This window comes from Trematosphaeria pertusa, assembly GCF_010094035.1.
Source record: "Trematosphaeria pertusa strain CBS 122368 unplaced genomic scaffold BU26scaffold_16, whole genome shotgun sequence".
NCBI lineage: Eukaryota > Fungi > Ascomycota > Dothideomycetes > Pleosporales > Trematosphaeriaceae > Trematosphaeria > Trematosphaeria pertusa.
In genome coordinates this window covers 428,040-447,593 of record NW_022987227.1, presented here as the reverse complement: position 1 = coordinate 447,593, position 19,554 = coordinate 428,040, and the positions used below count along the sequence as shown (strand labels likewise).

The 19,554-nt window shown below is 54.0% G+C and overlaps 8 protein-coding genes across 8 annotated transcripts; 2 read left to right on the top strand and 6 right to left on the bottom strand.

The window, feature by feature from the left end:
• Positions 1-330: 330 nt before the first annotated feature.
• On the bottom strand, positions 331-5,312 carry BU26DRAFT_534026 (uncharacterized protein; the record flags this gene model as incomplete). Its single annotated transcript, XM_033831195.1, has 5 exons — positions 331-827; positions 875-1,048; positions 1,099-2,658; positions 2,746-2,972; positions 3,022-5,312. 5 exons carry the CDS (start codon positions 5,310-5,312, stop codon positions 331-333), a joined length of 4,749 nt encoding a protein of 1,582 aa, XP_033678741.1.
• Positions 5,313-6,156: 844 nt separating this feature from the next.
• On the bottom strand, positions 6,157-7,689 carry BU26DRAFT_523328 (uncharacterized protein). Its single transcript, XM_033830019.1, has 4 exons — positions 7,483-7,689; positions 7,267-7,410; positions 6,996-7,091; positions 6,157-6,917 (listed from the first exon to the last, which is right to left on the bottom strand). The coding sequence occupies exons 1-4, from the start codon at positions 7,586-7,588 to the stop codon at positions 6,307-6,309; spliced, it is 957 nt and encodes a 318-aa protein (XP_033678740.1). The 5' UTR covers positions 7,589-7,689; the 3' UTR covers positions 6,157-6,306.
• Positions 7,690-7,840: 151 nt separating this feature from the next.
• BU26DRAFT_523327 (uncharacterized protein) lies at positions 7,841-8,778 on the top strand. Its single transcript, XM_033830018.1, has one exon. It carries the CDS (start codon positions 8,232-8,234, stop codon positions 8,691-8,693), a length of 462 nt encoding a protein of 153 aa, XP_033678739.1. The 5' UTR covers positions 7,841-8,231; the 3' UTR covers positions 8,694-8,778.
• A 276-nt stretch (positions 8,779-9,054) lies between these two features.
• Positions 9,055-13,283, top strand: BU26DRAFT_523326 (uncharacterized protein). The gene is made up of 2 exons (XM_033830017.1): positions 9,055-12,501; positions 12,556-13,283. The coding sequence occupies exons 1-2, from the start codon at positions 9,112-9,114 to the stop codon at positions 12,985-12,987; spliced, it is 3,822 nt and encodes a 1,273-aa protein (XP_033678738.1). The 5' UTR covers positions 9,055-9,111; the 3' UTR covers positions 12,988-13,283.
• A 361-nt stretch (positions 13,284-13,644) lies between these two features.
• BU26DRAFT_108001 (uncharacterized protein) lies at positions 13,645-14,949 on the bottom strand. Its single transcript, XM_033819353.1, has one exon. The coding sequence runs from the start codon at positions 14,615-14,617 to the stop codon at positions 13,790-13,792; it is 828 nt and encodes a 275-aa protein (XP_033678737.1). The 5' UTR covers positions 14,618-14,949; the 3' UTR covers positions 13,645-13,789.
• BU26DRAFT_108045 (uncharacterized protein) lies at positions 14,843-15,839 on the bottom strand. Its single transcript, XM_033819354.1, has one exon. It carries the CDS (start codon positions 15,678-15,680, stop codon positions 15,069-15,071), a length of 612 nt encoding a protein of 203 aa, XP_033678736.1. The 5' UTR covers positions 15,681-15,839; the 3' UTR covers positions 14,843-15,068.
• Positions 15,840-15,947: 108 nt separating this feature from the next.
• Positions 15,948-17,230, bottom strand: BU26DRAFT_436399 (HET-domain-containing protein; the record flags this gene model as incomplete). Its single annotated transcript, XM_033824177.1, has 4 exons — positions 15,948-16,314; positions 16,484-16,559; positions 16,596-16,783; positions 16,836-17,230. The coding sequence occupies 4 exons, from the start codon at positions 17,228-17,230 to the stop codon at positions 15,948-15,950; spliced, it is 1,026 nt and encodes a 341-aa protein (XP_033678735.1).
• A 939-nt stretch (positions 17,231-18,169) lies between these two features.
• On the bottom strand, positions 18,170-19,378 carry BU26DRAFT_523321 (ubiquitin-conjugating enzyme E2 H; the record flags this gene model as incomplete). Its single annotated transcript, XM_033830016.1, has 5 exons — positions 18,170-18,709; positions 18,759-18,940; positions 19,026-19,140; positions 19,190-19,223; positions 19,355-19,378. The coding sequence occupies 5 exons, from the start codon at positions 19,376-19,378 to the stop codon at positions 18,570-18,572; spliced, it is 495 nt and encodes a 164-aa protein (XP_033678734.1). The 3' UTR covers positions 18,170-18,569.
• Between the last annotated feature and the right edge of the window lie 176 nt (positions 19,379-19,554).

Genomic DNA, 19,554 nt, shown 5'->3' with positions numbered 1-19,554 from the left:
ACTTTGTACACAAGGCGAGTCTTATGGGAAGTTGTTCATGTTGTAGGAGTCCTCGCTCACATAAGCAACCATTATCGTAGCCCAGCAATCCCGATAAGCCCGCCCGCTGATATGCTTCAAACGCCCGAAAGATGCCAAAATAGACTAGGTACCGGAAAAGCACTGTGGGGATAACGTTTCGAGTCCGGGAATTGTAATGCACGCCAAACTAGGAAGAGGGCTGATGGTTCGGTCCGCGGCCGACACGACTTCTCCCGAGCTCCAACAACCAGGCACCTCAACACCATGCTCTATGCTGCATCCCCAATTCTGTCTTCTCTTCATTCGCCCCTATGCCGCATCGCCGTTTTGTCTCTTCTTCATTTCCTTCTGTTCCTTCCTCGCCTTGGGACTGAAGAACGATTTGATCTTGCGCGCGCCTCCGAGGTAAAGCCACGTAGCCGCAAAGACGACTGCGAAATTGAACACGACATAGATCCACATGATCCAAAAGTCCCTTCTCCATACGTGCTCATAGAAGACGTTGAAAGATGCCGCGAACGCGTCGCCGGTTGCAAACTGACAGTAGCCGCAATCTCCGTTTGGCTGCGTCTGCACGTAGCCACCAGTCTGCTGCGCGAAACTGCCAGCATACGACTGGCAATCCTGACCAGGTGGCGGGGGGAAAATCGCCAGCTCGTTCGTGGAGCACTGCACAGGAAGGCCATGAGTGAGCAGACCAAGGAAACCTTCGAGTAGGTAGTGGAATGGCGTGAGCCAGTACATCCAGGCCTGCCAAAATTTTGGCAAGCCGGCATAGGGCACGACGACACCGCAGAACGAGACAACTGAAAGTAATTAGTAATTGGTAGCCGTCCCACTTGTGTAGACTTACTGAAGGTAAAGAAGAGCGGCACAAGCAGAGAAGCGAGCAATTCGTTGGGTGCGGCAGCGGCGATCATCTGACCGAATCCAAGATAGTAGAGCTCAAACACCATGACGAACAGCCAGACGCTAGCTGCAGTATAGGTGTCCCGCGGAAACCACGTGGCCCAGTACCAGCAGCACCCTAATTTAGGTCAGAACGAAGCTTGACTTATTAACGGCTGGGCAACTTACAGTAAATAGTCCCAGCAAGAAGTCGATAAGGTATTTCACTCAGAATAGCACCCCAAACGAACGCTGACCAGGTGTATATCTTGGAATTTCCCTCTCTAGATTCGTAGATCGACCTGAAGTGTATGAAGCGGGGCTGTAGTTGCTGGATGAGAGGCGGCGAGATCGTTAACGTCATGAATGTCGAAAAGAGTCGTGACTGCATATCGATCTGGCTATTGCCGAGATGCCAGAAGGTAAAGCTGTTGAAGAGACCAGTGAAGATGTGCAGCATGAACATCCCGATAACGTAGGGAGGATCCCTCCACATTGCGACGAAGCTTCGATGGATAACGGAGTAGAACTGCGTTGTCAGGGGCATAGCGTACTCTCTGTCATCGCGAGTTTGTTCCTTCGAAGCGTTCCGGCGGTCGGATATGATTTCTTGGATCTCGCGTGTCAACGTTCGGTTCTCAGGAGAAGACGCCCAGACGTCGCCCCAATCTTTGCCCTTGTAATTAGGATCTCCAGCACCGATGGTCTCTAGCATGTATTCCGCAGGGTTCGCCTTTGGTTGGCATTTCTTAGCGCCGTTTCCTTCCAAATAGTTGAGTAGGGTGCGGCTGTCATGACCAAGCTCCCCGAAATAAACAGTGCGCCCGCCGGACTTGAGAAGCAATAGCTGGTCGAAGTGTTCGAACAAGACAGACGATGGCTGGTGGATCGTGCAAAAAATAGCCTGTCCGGCGTCGGCCAGTTTTCGCAAGAATCGAACAATATTAAAAGCAGCGCCTGAATCAAGTCCAGAGGTGGGCTCATCGAGGAACATCAACAACTCTGGCTTGCTGGCTAATTCGACGCCGATAGTGACACGCTTGCGCTGCTCCTGGTTCAAACCAGAGCCCGTCGTACCGATAGCTGCTCCGGCAATGTCACGCATCTCGAGTAAATCGATAATGTTCTCGACGTAGTCGTACTTTTCCTGTAGTGCCGCTTCCTTCGGCTGACGAAGCTTGGCTGAGAACCTCAAGGCTTCACGCACTGTCGCCGTGGATTCGTGGATGTCCATCTGTTCAGCGAAACCTGTAGAGCGCTGGAAGGACGACGGAAGTGGCTTGCCATCCACAAGGAAGTCTCCCCGCATCACTCCGAATCGGATGCGTTGAGCCAGAGTATTGAGCAGCGTTGTCTTCCCGGCGCCTGACGCTCCCATCAAAGCGGTCAGCTTACCGGGCTTCACATAGCCTTGGACGTCCTGGAGGAGTGTGCGCTCGCCCTTCTGGTAGGGGATGGTGTAGGTCACATCCTGCCACGTGAAGATCGTTTCGTTCTTAGCCACACCCTTAACTGTATCGTCCGCATCGGTGCTGTCGCCGCTCTCCGCTTCCTTCGAGACTGGCTCAGTCTTTCCGCTCTCTACATCCGCTGGTTGACCTTTGACTTCCATCTCTTTTTCGACGGCCTTCGGTACTTGGCCTCGCTTGTAGATCGTGACGGCTCCGCCACCCTTGTTGGGCTTTTGGATTTCCATCCCGAAGGCTGTGAGGAACACGAAGAAGATGAAGAAAGCACAGATGAATCCGACTAGGTGCGGGATAAGGTCAGCAAAGATCAGCGATGGACGAAGGAAAGAAGGAGAGAGTGGCAATGTCGAGAATCGGCCGTACGTACAATTTCTCCAAAGATGTGATCGAGAATATTGATAAGCGACTTGGATATAGTTTGCGCCACTAACAGTGAGAGATCCCGGAGTGCTGCCTTGGATGGCACACGATTGATACTGGGTCTGCGCGTTCGGAGCTTGTGGAACGATGTAGGGCGGTACACACTGGATTTGGAGATTGTAGAATTCGTTGGAAATCAAAGCCTCAAACCCGTACTGCACAGGGTTGATCCATCTAAACTATGTTAGCCCGGAGCACCTGTAAATAGACTAGAAGAGCTTACCTGAGCCAAGAGAACCAGGGGTGCATCTTACTCGGTGGTATCAGGTAGCCAGTGTACACTATCAAGGCTTGGATCGCGACTCCGGTTATCCTGGTTGCAGCATCTAAAGAGCCGACTAGTGCACCCATAGCGCGGAAGAAGGCGTACATGGTCATGGTCAGCAACCACAGGAAGAGGAGCGAGATGAAGAACTGCGAGACCGTTCGCTGCAAGCTCGCCATGAAGTAGACCACCACATCGAATATGAAAACCTGAACCAGAACCAAGGGAGCATCAACGACGGTTTGGGCAATAGCGTAAGCCGCTGGTCGGTAGAACGAGAAGCTTTTGTGTTTCAGAAGGATCGGTCGGGACTCGAAGGCAGCCGTAAGCTCGGCAAGCGCCAAAAGAGCGTTGAACAGCAACATGAAGAAGATCACACCACCCCGTGGGAACACTCCTTCGGCGGTTTTGGGCAAGTTGTAGAATAACGATCCCACGATGAGCGCTTGGAAGAGGATGCCACCCCATTTGCCCACGAGGGACTGCTTATCGCCAATCATGACCTTAAATTGTCGGGCTGTGCAGGCCGTCACTTGCTTGTGGAAGGGCAGAGTGAAGTTCTTCTTCTTTGTTGCCTTCGTCATGGCGGCTTGCCGCTCCTCCGCCATCCGCTGGGTCTCCTGCTCAAATTCCTCGATTTCAGCGAGGTTGTCCTGGTGCCGTTGACTCTCAACAAATGCCTGCGCGAACTGGGCGCCGGATCTGGGAATGCGGTTCTCCCAGCCGTCCTTGACGTGGCGCTCGTGTTCGTCGGTTACAGAGGTTAGGAAATCGGCAGTGGTCCATCGCTCAGGCTGCACGAAGCCAAGGCTCTTAAAGTACTTCGCCGCATGATCCGCAGGGCCGAAGTAGCAGCAACGTCCTTCGTGAATGAGAAGCACCTTATCGAAGAGGTCGTACAATGACTCGCCCGCTTGGTAAAGTGCAACCGAAGTCGATATATTTGCCATATTCGTAAGCGAGCGAAGACTTTGGACATATTCCAAGGCGCTGCTGGCGTCTAGACCTCGTGTTGAGTTGTCCCAGCTTTGGACAGAAGCCTTCGTTATCATCGCCTCAGCAATGCTGACGCGCTTCTTCTCCCCGCCAGACACGCCGCGCACGAATTCATTTCCGACCTTCGTGTCCAGCGTGTGCTCGATCCAGAAAAGTTTTGAGATAACTCTGAGGAACTCCTTCACGTAGTCCTTCCGGGATTCGCCTTCTTTCCTCGAGTTCTTTCCAGGTGTTCTCGTCTTCAGTGCGAACCTCAGTGTATCCTTGACTTTGAGCGTTGCGTAATGCAGATCGTCCTCTGGATTATACAGAACCTCGCTCCGGAACTTCTTGCCTATTGTCTTCGCATCGGTTCCGCCATAGGTGACCTCGCCTGAAATACCTTCGAATCCAAACCGTTGGTTGCCAATCACTTTCAAGAAGGTAGAGCATCCAGCACCCGGTCGGCCTAGCACTAGAAGCATCTCTCCGGGCCTTATGCAGCCTGAGAAATCGTCGATGATGGTACGCACTGGAGGCTTTCCAGCTGCTTTGCGTGGTCCCTTTGTCGCCAAATTTTTGAGGAAGCGAGGGAGGCCGAGGAAGATGCCACCAACAGACGGTTGCAATGCGGCGCCTACACCCATGCCTTTGACAGTCAGATTCTTGAAGATGACGCCAGCATGTCGTGTCTTCTCTTCTTCCGAAGCCTCCTGCCTCGTGTGACCGAACATCCGCGACATGAGCTTGTTGATTTCTTCCTGCTCTTCATCCGTACTAGATGCGGTCGACGCGGTCCTGGTCCTACCAAAGCTGCTGGTTCTCCGTTTGGAAAGCACGCGGAACAAGTCATCTTCAGTCATTGGCTTCGACTCTCCCTTCTGTAAAGGCGGCCGCTTCGGAGCCGAAGAAGCCGGCTTGATTGCTGCAAATCCACCGGCTGCCCCCTCCTCGTCGGAGTCTGTTTCTTCAGGCTCTACAGGTTCTCGCGGCTCTTCTCCTGCGTCCATTTCTTTCTCTCCTGGTGATGGTACAGCGGTGCTGAGGCTGGAGGAGAATTGCCCGGATTCTATACGCGGTTGCGCAGCAGCGCTATTGTTTCCGCTCGGCGTGTAGTCGAGATAGGTGCCAGAGGATGCACGGGCAGTTTCGCCCTGGGTGGGTGTCGGGGTGGGCGTCTGCTCGGCATCACGAGTCTGCTGAGTCCCAAGATAGGACCGTTGTCGACTAGGGTCTGCTGGTGTCTCTATCCAGCCTCCTGGGAGCTCATCCATGTGTGGAGTGGGCCGCTCGGGGTACGCCATGGCAGCGGTTTACAACCCTGCATGAGTGGTCAAATGTGCCTGTGTTGGATTTTCCGAAGGCCTTAGTATTCGTATTGTAAAATCACGAACCTGTGAGAGCGGATGTCCAATTGAAGCGCGTTAGAACGTCGCTTCGAGCCACCGTTGTTGCGTTGTTTGTCGAACCCGCTCTGCCGGAAACGGCTACGGAAAATTCCAAAGATGTCTAGCTGGGTTCCTCGGAAGATTGAGTAAAAGCCTGCAATGCGCCTGCGAAATATTTAACGGGCCCATCTTAGAGACACTGCGCAGGTGAGGTATGGTCGAGTGCTTGGCGATTTCAAAGTGTTGATGTCATGATGTGAAAATAGCGGAAGTCGGGCTTCGCTCAAGACCGAGAATAACGTCCCACACAAACAGCGATCGATCTACACTGCGGAAGCTCGGATACATCGCGTTCCCGAGCCGTGATGGAGGCCGCGGGCTGCGGACCACGTGTGAGCGTCAAAAAAGGACTCCAGAGCTGCCGATTTGGCCTGAGGCGCGACTCTTCCAGGGTTCGCATTCCTTCGATTACCGCATGCGTAACTGGGTGCCTTCAGTCATCTCGTGGACCTCAATAAATATCCAGGTGCTTTCCGACGCGCGATGGACTGGAGACTGAAGTAATGAGCGTAAGGATGGGGTGGCTGGTCAGCGCGGTCGGTACAACATAGCGCCTTCACCCCGCCACGTGACTTGATCCCGCAGAGTTTACGTGTTGAAGAAGTTAGCAGAAAGCGGATTATTACAGTCACTAATCAGCTACCGGTGGTTGCCATAGGTATCGGTATGATATTATTTTCTCAATAACTGGCGTGAGATACATACAAGCATGCCTAAATGTTTGGCTCCGAAGACGACTCCTGGAGGCCTTCGGGGGGTAATGAGGGGTTTCGCTACTCGAAGCGAAGCCTTTACGTTCTACAACCTACGTTGATGAAGTTTATCCTTTGATCCTCAGCGCGCCCAACCCTCTCTCCCTCCTACGTCGATTTGTAGTTTCGACAATCTTCCCGTCAAGGCACCACCACCAATTCCTGAAGAAGACTTCACCTATCTCCCACGCCTCCTCCACCAGCTCGTTCGACGCATGCCACCCTACCATATTCCCATGGATCCTCACCCCCTCATTGCAGTCATCCAAGTCTTGAGCAAGCCGTACCACAGCTTTGCTTTGGCCTTCATCGCCCTCGTCGTCTTGCGCAATGGGTGGACGCAGTGCAGAAGGCAATGAGAACATGCAGATGAGCTTCTCCCGAACGGACGGCCATGGCAGGGTATCGATAAAGGGGTGATGTGGGATGGTGATTTGTGATGGCGTTGGGTGTAGGTTTGACGGAAGGCTCGGGGGCGGTGCCGGCGGGAGGGTGTGAAGATACGATGGGTCATAGATGTGGCTTACGAGGTCGAGAGCTGTCGCTATTGTAGCAAAGGCGCGCATAACAGGAAGGATGGGGATGCTGAGTTGCCCGCCGTCAGGGGTTATGGGGAAGTTGAGAGACGGCTCTGTCGATGTCGGGGTGGAGGGTATTGGACTGGGGAGGTTGGAGAAGCCTGCAGAAGGTAAGCGCCGCATTTCGATTCCACCCACGTACACGTCCTCCTGGAGGGCATCAGGGTGGTCAGACTGACTGAAATCTTGGAAGAGTTGCATATCTAGTGGGACCTGATTGAAGTCTAATGAAGCAAAGCCAACGTATTCTGCGTCTCGTATCACTTCTTCGATTCCTACAAGGGTGCCCGGTTTAGCAGATGTCTTAGAGTAAAGAGACGGGGTCGCGGGGAGAAGTCAACACTCTAGCGTGTCTGCTTCTGCTTTACCTGCTAAAGGCCTTCACTGAAGGAAGGGCTTTCTGCAGTCAAAAGCTAAGACAGGCTAGCGTGTGTACCGCGACCGACGTACCTTCAGGCGACTCTTCTGACATGGTCTCTGAGGCTGCGCTGGCTGTATTCTGTGGTTCGAGCCAGGCGCCGCCATCATGTTGTTGATCGGACGACTGTTTTGCTTGGGCTTCCAATGCCGCTATTTTCTCTCGTCGCCGTTGACCTGTACTTTGGTCAGGAATCTCAAGTGCTCCTACCGAGAACAGACACCATTCGATACGTGTCACGCACTTACGATATCTCCTTTGAGCTAGGACGTTCAACACTCTCTTCCTTTCCGGGTTACCCGGCTCTGGGACCTCCTCTGGCGTCTTGGACTTCTTCCTCTTGTCTGCAGGCATGTTGTTATGGTATGCAGAGTTCACGTTACCAAGGTAAGCTGCGCAGTGCAAATGCCAGATCGATGGAGACAAGATATAGTCCCCCGTCAGTCAGCATAACGTTATGTTCGGAAAGCCACAGGCTGACAGCCCGGACTATGCCTGAGATGGTTTGGGCGCGATCCCCCGCCGTCCGCTTCGGGAATGTTACGCGAAACACGATACGATCACCCAGAACCATAACGGCTTGGACTATTTATCCACTGCGGAAAGCCACGCCTGAAGGCCTTCAGAAGGTAATGACGTGAGGCATGCTAGAGTGTGCTCCCCGATCTACGTACCGCCCGGCGTGCAGGAAGCAAGGATCCCTATCCTCTCCGTCCGCAGAGACCCACAAGATTTCATAACATGGAGGATGATGTTAAGGTAGCCGCCTACACTTTGACGTTAAAGAGTAGCGACACATTGGCGGATGCATGTCCTTGGTCTCGGGCTGGGCAGCCCTAATATCGTAAGGCGGACGTTTTAAAAGGCGGCTGAAGGCCCTTCAATCCACCAGACCATCCATCCACTCCACTCCATCAAGCTCACCTCAATCATCAAAGAGCAAAACCATCGCTCCTGTATTCATTAGCACTTTCATCAGGTCAACGTGCCTATCAGAATGGCTCCGTCATCCATCTCTTCCATCAACCAATCCGAACCGCTCCTCCCTCCCAAGCCTTCGAATGGGCAAAACGGCCAGCCCATCTCCAAGACCAGTTCAAGCGCCGTTGAAGCGCTCCATCTCATCCGAATCGGACTCGGCCTAGCCTGCATCGTGGCGCCCCGCTGGACCTGCGCCGTCTTCCAATTCTCCATTCCGGAAGGCTCTGCTATTCTAGTCCGCCTCTTCGGCGTCCGCGATTTGATCCTCGGCGCGCTGCTCACGACGAATGAGGATAAAGTCAGCAGGAGAGAAATGAAGAGAGTCGTGTGGGCCAATATTGGGGCTGATGCTGTGGATATGTGCAGTATTGCGTTTGCCTTGGCGACTGGTACTCTGGGAAAGCTTCCGGCAGGTCTGTTTGCGGGCGGAGCGGCAGTAGGACTTGGCCTGGAGGCTTTGGGTCTGCGGGGATTGTAAATGGTAGTACGTTTGAGGCCGGCATAGATGCTGCGGAACGACGAGGACGAGGAGTATAGATATGGAGCGGAGCTTTTTGGTATAGGAAATGTTCGCTGAACCTATGGACGCGATATGGTTTAATCTGTTGATCGAAGTAGTGTATTCAATGATGATCCCCAAGAAATAATCCATCAGAAAGAAACATCGCTAGTGAACCTAATGTGGTGGAAGCGTGACAGCGCGTGGGCGCGATGCGCGGTGTGGAGCTTACAGGGCCCTGATTCGCGGGCGGTTGCCGTGGGTAACGTATGCCAAGAGCTGCCTAACTTTGGAGAAACAAACAGGGCGCAGACTTCCTCAGCGACAACAGCGCTTGTAAGTTCGTCCTATTCCTCTCTTTCTCGCGTTTATTCTGGGATACTGATAGGTCTCGGGTATGAACAACAGCCCTCGCAAGCATCGGGCTCCTCATCGACCCATCGACACGCTCTCGTCGCCACAGAAGCCGAACTTCAGGACACCGTCGGACGGAACCAAGGACAGGCGCATACGGGAGGCTTCCCCAGACGACCAAGAAAACTCCTACCTAGCGACGAGTGAGAGCGAACACAGCCCCTCCTCTCTCCCAGGCGACCGTTCCGAGCCCCACTTCTTAGGCCACTCCAGCTCTCTTTTCGACGAAGACTACAGCGGAGCTGCTCTACACACTCCACCCGCATTCAATTCTCGGAAATCAACCACAACAAACAAGGACACTGGGCGCAGGCTGGACGGAATGGTTCGAGAACGGGAGCCACCGGCGCCTCAGCCGCGTACACAGCCACCCGGCCCTCGAGCCCTGCAGGAGCTCACCAACACAGCGCCAGAGTTCGGGAAGACGAGCCCCCTCCGGAATTCGCTGCAGAAGGATGCGCAGACGGATCCATACTCGCATCTCTTCAATGTGCCCAAACCGGGGCAGGCTAGGCCAGAACATCACAGGCAACCAGCCCGAATACCCTCGCAGCCGCCGCCGACATTCCAGAGCAACTCATATCAACTGTCGGGTCAAGTACAACAGCGCATCCCGTCACAGCAGGGCATACCTCCGCGTACCAACGCCTCGGATCGTCCCACACAGCCCTTCCAGGTCCGTTCCCAAGTAGGTTCACGTTACAGCACGGCATCCACTGGCTCTGATATTCTTGAGATACCCGCATCGCAATTCCAGCCTCGCCACCCTTCTTACCAGGGTGTTCCTCTGCCCAGGCCCATGAATCCCCCTGCACAAACCATCAAACCGGGTCCTCGGCCTATATATTCTTCCTTGGGCCACGCTAATGGATTCCAGCCGGTGAACCAGGGTTACAATAATCCATTCCACGGATCCAGGCAGACTGTCATTCTCGACGATCTCCCGTCAAAGCGGGCAGCCGGCGGTGACGATGACTTTGATCCGGATGCCGCCATTCGGGCCGAAGGCCATCAGTTTGGTGCCCCGGATATGTTCGCATATGTGGACTCGTCCAAGGCCAACGAGAACATTAAGGCGCTTCTAGAGGGTGCTCTCGACGAGGATAACGAGAAAATTCCCCGGACGCGCGGCCGTAAGAAAAAGAAACAACAGGACGACGAGGCTAAGAAGTCCCTGGCCGAGCGACTCCAGGCATTAGAGGTTAAGGAAGACAAGGAGACTCAGGCTGAAGAGGAGGAAGATGAAGAGGAGGACGATGGCACTGTCGAGGGGATGAAGGTCAAACTCCTCCCTCACCAAGTTGACGGAGTTGCGTGGATGATAGAAAAAGAGACCGGCGCCCACAACAAGCGGGGCAAACTCCCCAAGGGAGGTATCCTTGCAGATGACATGGGTCTCGGAAAGACCATACAGTCTATTGCACTGATCCTCTCCAATCCTCGCCCAGAAGAGGGCGTTGAACCTGAGAACAAGAAGAACAAGATTCTGCCCACTGTCGGCAAAGGCACGCTCATCGTCGCCCCTCTGGCGCTCATCAAGCAATGGGAGTCGGAAATCGACACTAAGGTGATGAAGTCGCACAGCTTAAAAGTCCTTGTCCATCACGGTTCGAACCGCACAAAGTCGGCGGATAAGCTGAAGACATACGATGTGGTTGTTACGACCTATCAGGTCCTAGCTTCGGAGCATGCGAGCTGTGGGGAAGGACCCGATGGTCTCAAGAAGGGTTGCTTCGCTGTACACTGGTACCGGACCATCCTGGACGAGGCACATACGATCAAGAACCGCAACGCGAAGATGACCAAGGCATGCTACGATATTCGATCGCATTATCGTTGGTGTTTGACAGGAACCCCGATGCAGAACAACCTTGACGAGCTCCAAAGCTTGATTAAGTTCTTGCGCATCCAGCCTTATTGCGAACTGTCGAGCTGGAAGGAATCTATCACCGGTCCGATGAAGAACGGTCGAGGCAATCTTGCAATGAGACGGCTCCAGATCTTCCTGAAGGCGTTCATGAAGCGTCGGACGAAGGATGTGTTGAAGAAGGAGGGCGCGCTCAACTTCGGAGGCAAGGCTAAAGACGGCGAGGAGAAGGGTGGCTTTCAGATCGTGGCCCGCAATGTTGAGACTGTGATTGGGGAATTTACCGCAAAAGAGCGTGCTTTCTACGACCGCCTATCTAACCGCGCCGAGTCCCGTCTCGCCGAGATGATGGGCGGTGAGAAACAGGACTACATTGGAGCCTTAGTGTTGCTGCTCCGGTTGCGACAGGCCTGCAATCACCCCAACTTGACCAAGAGCAACGTCAAGGACGATAAGGATGCTCTGACTACCGGGTCAAAGTCTGGTACACAGACTGGTTACCAAACTCCCCGCAAAACAAAGGACACAGATGCAGATGGCCTTGCCGATCTCCTCGGTGGCCTGAGCGTTCAAACGAAGCGCTGCGATATCTGCCAGAATGCTTTGACACGCGAGAACACCTCAGCTGGCGCAATTCGGTGTACAGAGTGCGAAAACGATCTGAACGCATCGGTTGGGAAGCCCAAGAAGCACAAGAAGCCCCGGAAGCACAAGCACAAGGATGGCAAAGACAAGAAGGATCGGAAGTCGAAGGCTGCCGACGGAGAGGGTTCAAAAGCTCCAAAAGCCCCCCGTCAGCGTCGCATCGTCGTAGATAGTGACGATGAAGATGAGGGCGAATGGCTTGTACCCGAAGGCGAGCAAGGCGGTACCGATCTCGGCAAGGCTGGAGGAACAGACGACGAGAATGTTGAAGGTGGTGGGGAGTCGCTCGTGTCAATCGACTTAGAAGACTCTTGCGTTAGCGACACTGAAGGGACCATGGGTTCTTTTATCGAGCACGACACCGACAGTGAGGATGACGGTCCAATGATTCGAAAGAAGCAGGTGAAGAAGTCCAAGGCTGTTATTAGCCTGGACTCTGACGATGAGTCCACCTCGGAGAGTGAGTCCGAGAGCGAAGATTCTGGCTCTGAAGCCGATTCAGAAGAAGACTCAGAGACAGGAGAGTCGGATCTGGAATACGATGCTTCAGATCTCACGCCTTCTACCAAGATTCGCCAGCTACTCACCATTCTAGAGAAGGAAACAGATGGCCATAAGGTTATCGTCTTCTCGCAGTTCACCTCGATGCTCGACCTCATCGAACCCTTCCTCCGACGCGCAGGCTACAACTTCACACGATACGACGGCAGCATGCGCAATGATCTCCGCGAAGCTAGCTTGCACAGGTTGCGCAATGACAAGCGAACTCGCGTACTACTCTGTAGCTTGAAGTGCGGTAGTCTTGGACTCAACCTCACAGCCGCTAGCCGCGTCGTCATCATGGAGCCCTTCTGGAATCCTGTAAGTTATCCCCCCTTCCCTCTCTTCCCTGCGCACGGTGACTCAACCCCACAGTTCGTCGAAGAACAAGCAATCGACCGCGTCCACCGCCTCAACCAAACCGTCGACGTAACCGTCTACCGCCTCTCCATCCACGACTCAGTCGAAGAGCGCATCCTCGAGCTCCAAGAAGCAAAGCGTAAGCTCGCGGAAGCAGCCATAGAAGGCGGAAAAGCCATCGGCAAGCTGTCAATGAAGGACATCCTCAACCTCTTCAAGCGTGACGCCGAGTTCGACCACCAGAATGTGGATGATGGCTCCGAGCGGGACATCTTTGCTAGGACGAGGGTGCTCGAGAATCGTGGTCCGGTTGTGGGTGGCGGCGTTGTGGACAAGGGGCCGTCGGGGTTGATGGAGCGTGGGGAGAGTACGGCGGCGAGGATTGCGAGGAAGGCTGGGAGCTTGGGGTTCAAGAGGGCGGAGGATAGTGTTTGGGGACGGCGGTAAGCGTGAACGTGTCCCTGTCGCTGCGGAGGCGGCGTGCGTGCCGGTGTAATGATCATTCCATGATGGTGCTACACCCCGTCAAGGCGTTTTGGATAGGGCTACGAGCTTTGGGTATCACAGCTTGTGTAGACTTGGCGCGTTCGGTCTAATATCTCTCTACATATTCGGTATTCATGGGTCACCGCTGTTAGCGGCTATTCACTAGATTCCCCGTGTGTATGTTCTTATGATGAGAACGGCGGGCGGCAGACTCTAGTCGGTGCATATGATCGCGAATCGACGTCCTCCTGACTCTCAGAGGCCCATATGATAGTTTGACTCTTGAGGTCTGTGGAGTCATGTGGCACGCCATACAACCGTGATAAGAAGGCAGAAAACGGACAGCACTCGATCGACGAAATCAGTGTATATATCCATTTCATCGGTCGGTCGAAGTACCTAAACACTAGCAAGGAGTTCAGATATCCATACCCTTGCATAGCAGCCTTAAGAAACAGCGGGGGTATACCCATCCCATCCTAAACGCCGCATCCATATCGAAACCCCCGTGAGAACACCATTATCGACAGGTACCTTTGAGTCAGTTCAGTCCAACACCACAGCCCGGCTCAGATCATTCAGAGAGTCCCCCTCCCCACAATCGTACCAGCCCCACTCCATCCATCCATTAGAAAGCAGCGAAGCAGTTCAGTGCGAAAACGAAGAAAGAAAACGGAAACGCTCGATCTCCTCCTCCCCAGCAGCCACCTCAGCTCAGCTCAGCGCAGTCGAACGTACCCCATCGTTTTTCCGGACATGCGTCTCAGAGGTCATAGAAGACCCTATCCCTTAGACCCATGCGCAGCACCGGCTCATTGTGCTTCCTGCGCGGACGCGGAAGACGTCTGCCGGCGAGGATGGCGCGCAACTTGGGGTTTTGGACCGCGCGCTTGATCTTGTCTTTGCCCTTGTAGGTGTTGCGCGGACGGGTAGGGGCCCGGGCTGCGACGTGCTCGTCCGAGGATTCGTTCTCGTTGTTGCCGGTGGGAGACTTGCTGGGCTTGCCGACAGGCTGGTTGAGGAGGCGGATCGGACGGATGGCGGTCCTGGGCTGCGGGACGGGAGCTAAGCTTGGAGCAGGAGCCTGGGTCGCTCGGGGGTTGCAGACGAGGAGGTTGCCTTGGGCTCCTTGAGTGGCCTGGCTGGCGGTGTTGTTGCCGCGCGCCTGGGTATCCATGATGTTGCCACGGCGGACGCCAGTGTTGGCACGAGCCTCGGAAGACATGGTGTTGTCACGGCGGATAGCAGTGTTGGCACGAGCACGAGCACCTCGGACATCACCGTCACCGTCACTGTCGTCGAAGGTCATGCGGTCGATGAGACGGCGGCCACGAGCCAGACGGCCCGGAGCTTGAGCACCTCGCACGCCAGTGTCTCCTTGCACTCCGCCACCATCTTCGTAGGTGACGCGGTCGATGAGACGACGTCCATGGGGCGGGCTCGGTGCAATGCCCACTCCTCCGCGATGGTAGCGCCTGCGGTACGTGTCTCGAGCGCGACTGCCATCGTCCGCGGGATAGCGTTGGACTTGACTGCGCAGACCGGCACGAGTGGCGGTGCGGCGGACTGGCTGAGCAACCTGGCGGGCCATTCTCGCTTGAAGATACTCGGACTGTAAGAGTGCTTGTCTGAAAAGCTACTGTCTGTAAGAATTGGCTGCAGAAAGTAGGCTGTTCGTTTTCGTCGTCGTGGGCGGCGCGGACTCGGCGAAGTTGGGCCTGGGGTTTATATAGAGGCAGGCGCCGCGTAGAGACGGAAGTACGTCGGCCCGGTGGGCAGCGACGGCGGTCGCCCCGACAGCAGCGGGGAGCTGGTGAATTTGAAAAGTGGCCACTGCCCATGACTGTGTTTTGTGGGGTTGAGGCGACGCCGAGCGGATGCGCGGAGTGAATGTGCGCTCGGACCGTCTGGTAAGTCTAGCGGGAGAGAGTGCGAAGGCCTTCAGAGAGTTGGCAGCCGCTAAGATGAGGTACACTGAGTGAGTCCCTGGACTGCTCGGCCTTTAGGAGTGCTGGAAGCCCTGGAGTGTTGATGGTCCCAACCTAGACTAAGGTAATGATCTTAGTCTCAGATCCTTCATGACTCGCAACAATTTTCGATACTATCTCAGTCGCATTTGCACAGAATAGCCCAATTCTCTCGAAAACGTCCTCAGACCCGTCTCGAGGGGCCAGAAAAAGGCCTTCCACACAATCCCCTACATATCTTTTGACGGGCTGGTCGTGCCGGCATCGCTGGATGACGAGCATGTGGACATGGAATGTGCCTTTCCGCTCCAAGTAGTCGGACATCCACCCACCCTGCTGCATGTCGTCCCAATACAGTTGAAGCCCAACCGGGCCTATTGGAGCCCAGCGCAGACCTGCTTTGCTATCCAGAAGGATATGGCCAAAGACTGTGCGACCGGATATCTTCTCTCGTTCACCAGGTTTGACGACCGCGCGTATAGGCTTGCATTTGACTCGCATCGATGCATATTCCAGGGCGCCAGATGGTTTCGTTTGAACATCGAGATCTTCAAGCTCGGCCCAGATCTGTTTTTGCTTGCATTCGCCATGAAACTTGGAGGTATCGCTTATCCAAATGAGAGCGTTACTGCTTGCCCAACTCCAAGTGGGGGCTCTCCAATTCGAAACCGGCGGAACCCGTTTCATCCGACGTGGGTTATAGGTATTGAACCAACAGAGTTCTTCTAATATACGGCCTTTCCAAAGTCCAGCTACTAGCTGGTCACCGAGAGCTTCACCAACATCTGCGAATGTGGTCAAACAATTTAGCACTTGTCCTGAATGGGAGGAGATAGCAGACCCCGGCTTGCTTAGATCATTACCTGCTGAGGAACCCTATGAGCCCCTATCTGCAGTCGAAGTTTCAGCAAGGAAGGGAGGAAGGCTGAGCCACGGTGATATGTTTATCATATCTTACATACCTTTTGCTATGCCCTGTATTGCGACCAGTTTGTCCTCCTCTTTAGTCATATCGCACATGGAGTACGAAATCCGAAAGACGCCCCAAGAATGGTATAGCTCAGTCGGATGCATAGCCTCAGACTGTACCAGCGGCGAATCCTTGGTATCGAAGCTGTTAGAGGGCAGGTTGGCGGTTCGCTGCCGGATATGACGGATATCGCTTTTCAAAGTGCTTCCGTCTTCTGACCAGAATGGTAATGCCCAGTTAGGCAGACCAGTAGGGTAGCACTCACTTGCTTTACACTGATGGCACTCCCAAAAAAGCTGAGTTGCACCGAAGTGCATAGTGCGCGATGATAGATGCCGCTCCTGGGCAACCCTGTGAAAATGGTCATCCACATTAGCAGGGGCTTGATCAAGGGATAAGTCCACCCGTCGACATGTCTTGGTTTGCACTTCATCCGTTGAAGGCCTTTAGCAAAGGTTCTCCAGAACCGACTCAAGGCAAAGACCAAGATGGGCTGCCATCTTCACCGCGAGAGACGTACCATGCTCTTGAGCTTAATGGAGCCCGCTCAACTCCATCGGTCCATATTGTCTCTCGATCGCACCAGAAGAGACCTGCTGGAGGAAACGTGAAGGCATCCCTTTCGACATGACCTACAGTTGGAGTCCATGTTGCACGTATTTCGCGAGGCCCCAGTAGCTCCGGAGTGCGCTCGAAGAATAACCCTTCGTCGCTGTTCTTGGCTGCCGTCGCAGCAATAGTGCATGCTGCTTGACCATATACATCCCTCATATGGCTCGCTTCGGTGGACCAGTCGTCTACGTCGTCTTGGAATATACACCTGGAATATGTAAGCAACATCTCTAAGGCGGATGGGTCTCTATTTTCTTTACAGAGAGTCAATCCACAAATATCGCACTTGTGACTTGCGCGTAACAACAATGGCATCCCGGAATGTTTTTGGCAGGGTCCCAACGGGAAGCCCTCTTCGTAGCATCGGCTCCGTTTCTTTCGTGAGAACATAAGGTTGCATTTCTCCCCAGCAATGGGAAAGGCAGAAGTACGGGCCTTCGTCATCGAAGGTATCCGTAGTGCGGAGGCAGACATTCTCATCGTCCATTTCTCCTACATCAATAATTCTAGACGGATAGAAAGGGTTGGGAAGGTCTCGAAGTCCACATTGGACATGCTCCTGGCGGCATTCCTTGTATTTTGAAAGGAGGAAATTCAGAGCTCCTGGAGACCCCGTGTTCCGCGCAAGCAGTCCTGGATAGTTGTACTTTTCCATGCCTACGGATGAGATATTAGGGCGACTGAGAATAGAATGAGGTGGTACGCACTTTGCCATGGCGCAAGAACGAGTCTTGCATTGTGGAGTCCACACGCAAAATTCACAGCTCTGAAACCATCATCACCGCTCTCATCGTGGTTCATAGGCGTGATGAGGTAGGATATGACCTTGCCAGGCGGTACTGTTTTGTCCTGCGCCCATGCCAGCGAGCAGAGTGTGCAAGGCAACCGAAGCGCTTCTTCGAACGATTTGGCATCTGGGTGGTGGGTGACATGGGTGTTCACTTGGTGCGGATGTTCCCGCTCCCCACGGAGGAGCTTGGTACAAGGATCGCAAAACTTCTCTTCCGACATGGCGTGTCGTGTCGATAAGTGATTCCAATTTCAGGTGTGTAGAGTGGAAGAGGTTCGTTGTTGCTGCCTGTCCTAGAATGGGGCTGGGAGTTTGGGGGCCAAGCCACAGACCAGGATTTTGATTGGATCTCATGAGTCTACCAAATGCGGATGGTTAGCGGACGGTGCTGAACCGTAGAGCTTTAGGGGAGTGAATCCGGTTGTGATTTTGTGTGGAGAGTGCCCTGAAGACCTTCACAGTGCGACAATGCCTGACGATCCGGTTCGCTGCTGGCTACATGCGCTTCTTCTAAAGCCTTCGATGAATACGCTTAAGAGATTTATCTTGCATGCTGGCACAGCGGTCTTCCGACGCGGATCTGCGTATGAGGCATCAGCGGAAGGGCGATACTATTCCTAGAGGAGTTCTAGATTGGTCACTTACCAAGCAAGGCTTTTATGACGGCAGTTGGGTGCTACCGGCACATCAGCCTTCGGAGCCTTTCGGGTGCCCAGTATCACAGTTGAGGCAAGTAGGAGAGAAACCTGGGAAACTTGGAAAGTCTTCCAACGATGTCGGTGACGGAGGAAGGGGCTATCGAAGCACATAGAGTAGGGACGAATTAACCCCGCCATATTGGGTACCTAAGTGGAAAGGAGTAGTCCTTAACTTCTACATAAACACCGGGGATCAGGCAGCTTCCCGACCTCAATAGTCTACCACTTCACCCGTAAGGCCACTTTCCCTCGCTAGACTTCACTCTCACCCACTATACTACTCGTCGCATGCGCCATGCAGGCTGCACCGGCACACTCGAACACAGAAATCATGAACAAGAATCTAAACCTATGACCGCTGAAGACCGATTGCCGAGGGATATGCCGATGCTAAAACAGTGAGCGCCAGAGTGCGCCTTGAACATCAAACCTTGAGTCCGTTTCCAAAAACCTCAAGGCAACAAGAAGGAAACTTAGAAGCGCTTCTACTTGGAGAGACAATGCACCTAGATGTCCTCCATGTTGCCAGCCGCTTCGTCCTCGTCGCCGGACTCGTAGCTGCCGACGGAGCTCATCTCGTCGTCATCATCGTTGTCCTTTTCCGAGTCTTCGGAGGTGTCTTTGGAGGCGTATTTTTGCACGTACTCTGGGGAGATGTTAGGCTCCCTTTCCCCCAATCGGCGTGCGACACTTACCTTTGACTTTAGCCTCATAGCTCTTCGGCTCCCTCATCAAGAGCGCAGCCGCTTCTCCATTGAGAGGATCGGTAGGATTTGGATATCGAAGCAGCTGAGGCAGAAAGACTTCGAAGATGTTGATCATATCGTACATGGGTGACCATGTTTGGTTGATGACGTCTAAGCAGACCGAGCCTGAGCTGTCAAACGGTTAACCACGGTCCCCTGCAAGGCAATGGCTCACACTAAATTCGAATCGAAAAGTGAAGCTAAGGGGCGACATACAGCTCATCGATGTTGGGGTGGAATATCCGGTTGACGAAGCCAATGCTGGGGCTCTTGTATGGGTACTGGTCGGGGAGCTCAACGTGGATCTTCCAGAGACCCCCGGCGAAGGGCGCTGCTTCCGTCAACTTTGTGCCTTGTGTTCCATCTGCGCTTTTACGCACTCTCCTCAGGGCCCTTGAACCTAACATAGAATTCCTGCCTGTGGTGTGTCAGTCTCGTTGCGGCGGAAGGGCGGTAGGACGACGAGTGGGCGGGACGAACACTAAGAACACGGTTAGCTCGAGCCACAACAGAGGACCGGGAGGAATCCTACTGTTGTCGTTGACTAAGGTGACTTCGTAGTCGCTCATAAGCCTGCTATGCATTAGTGACTGGACTTGGAGCGAGCTGCAGCAAGCGGTGATTCACGTACATCCTATGCACGCGTTAGCAACCCAGACTGTGCACCAAGCGCACGTATAACCTACTTCATGACCTGAACACAGCGAAAGACCATCCGTCAGCACTCGTCCATGTCTTGACCAGG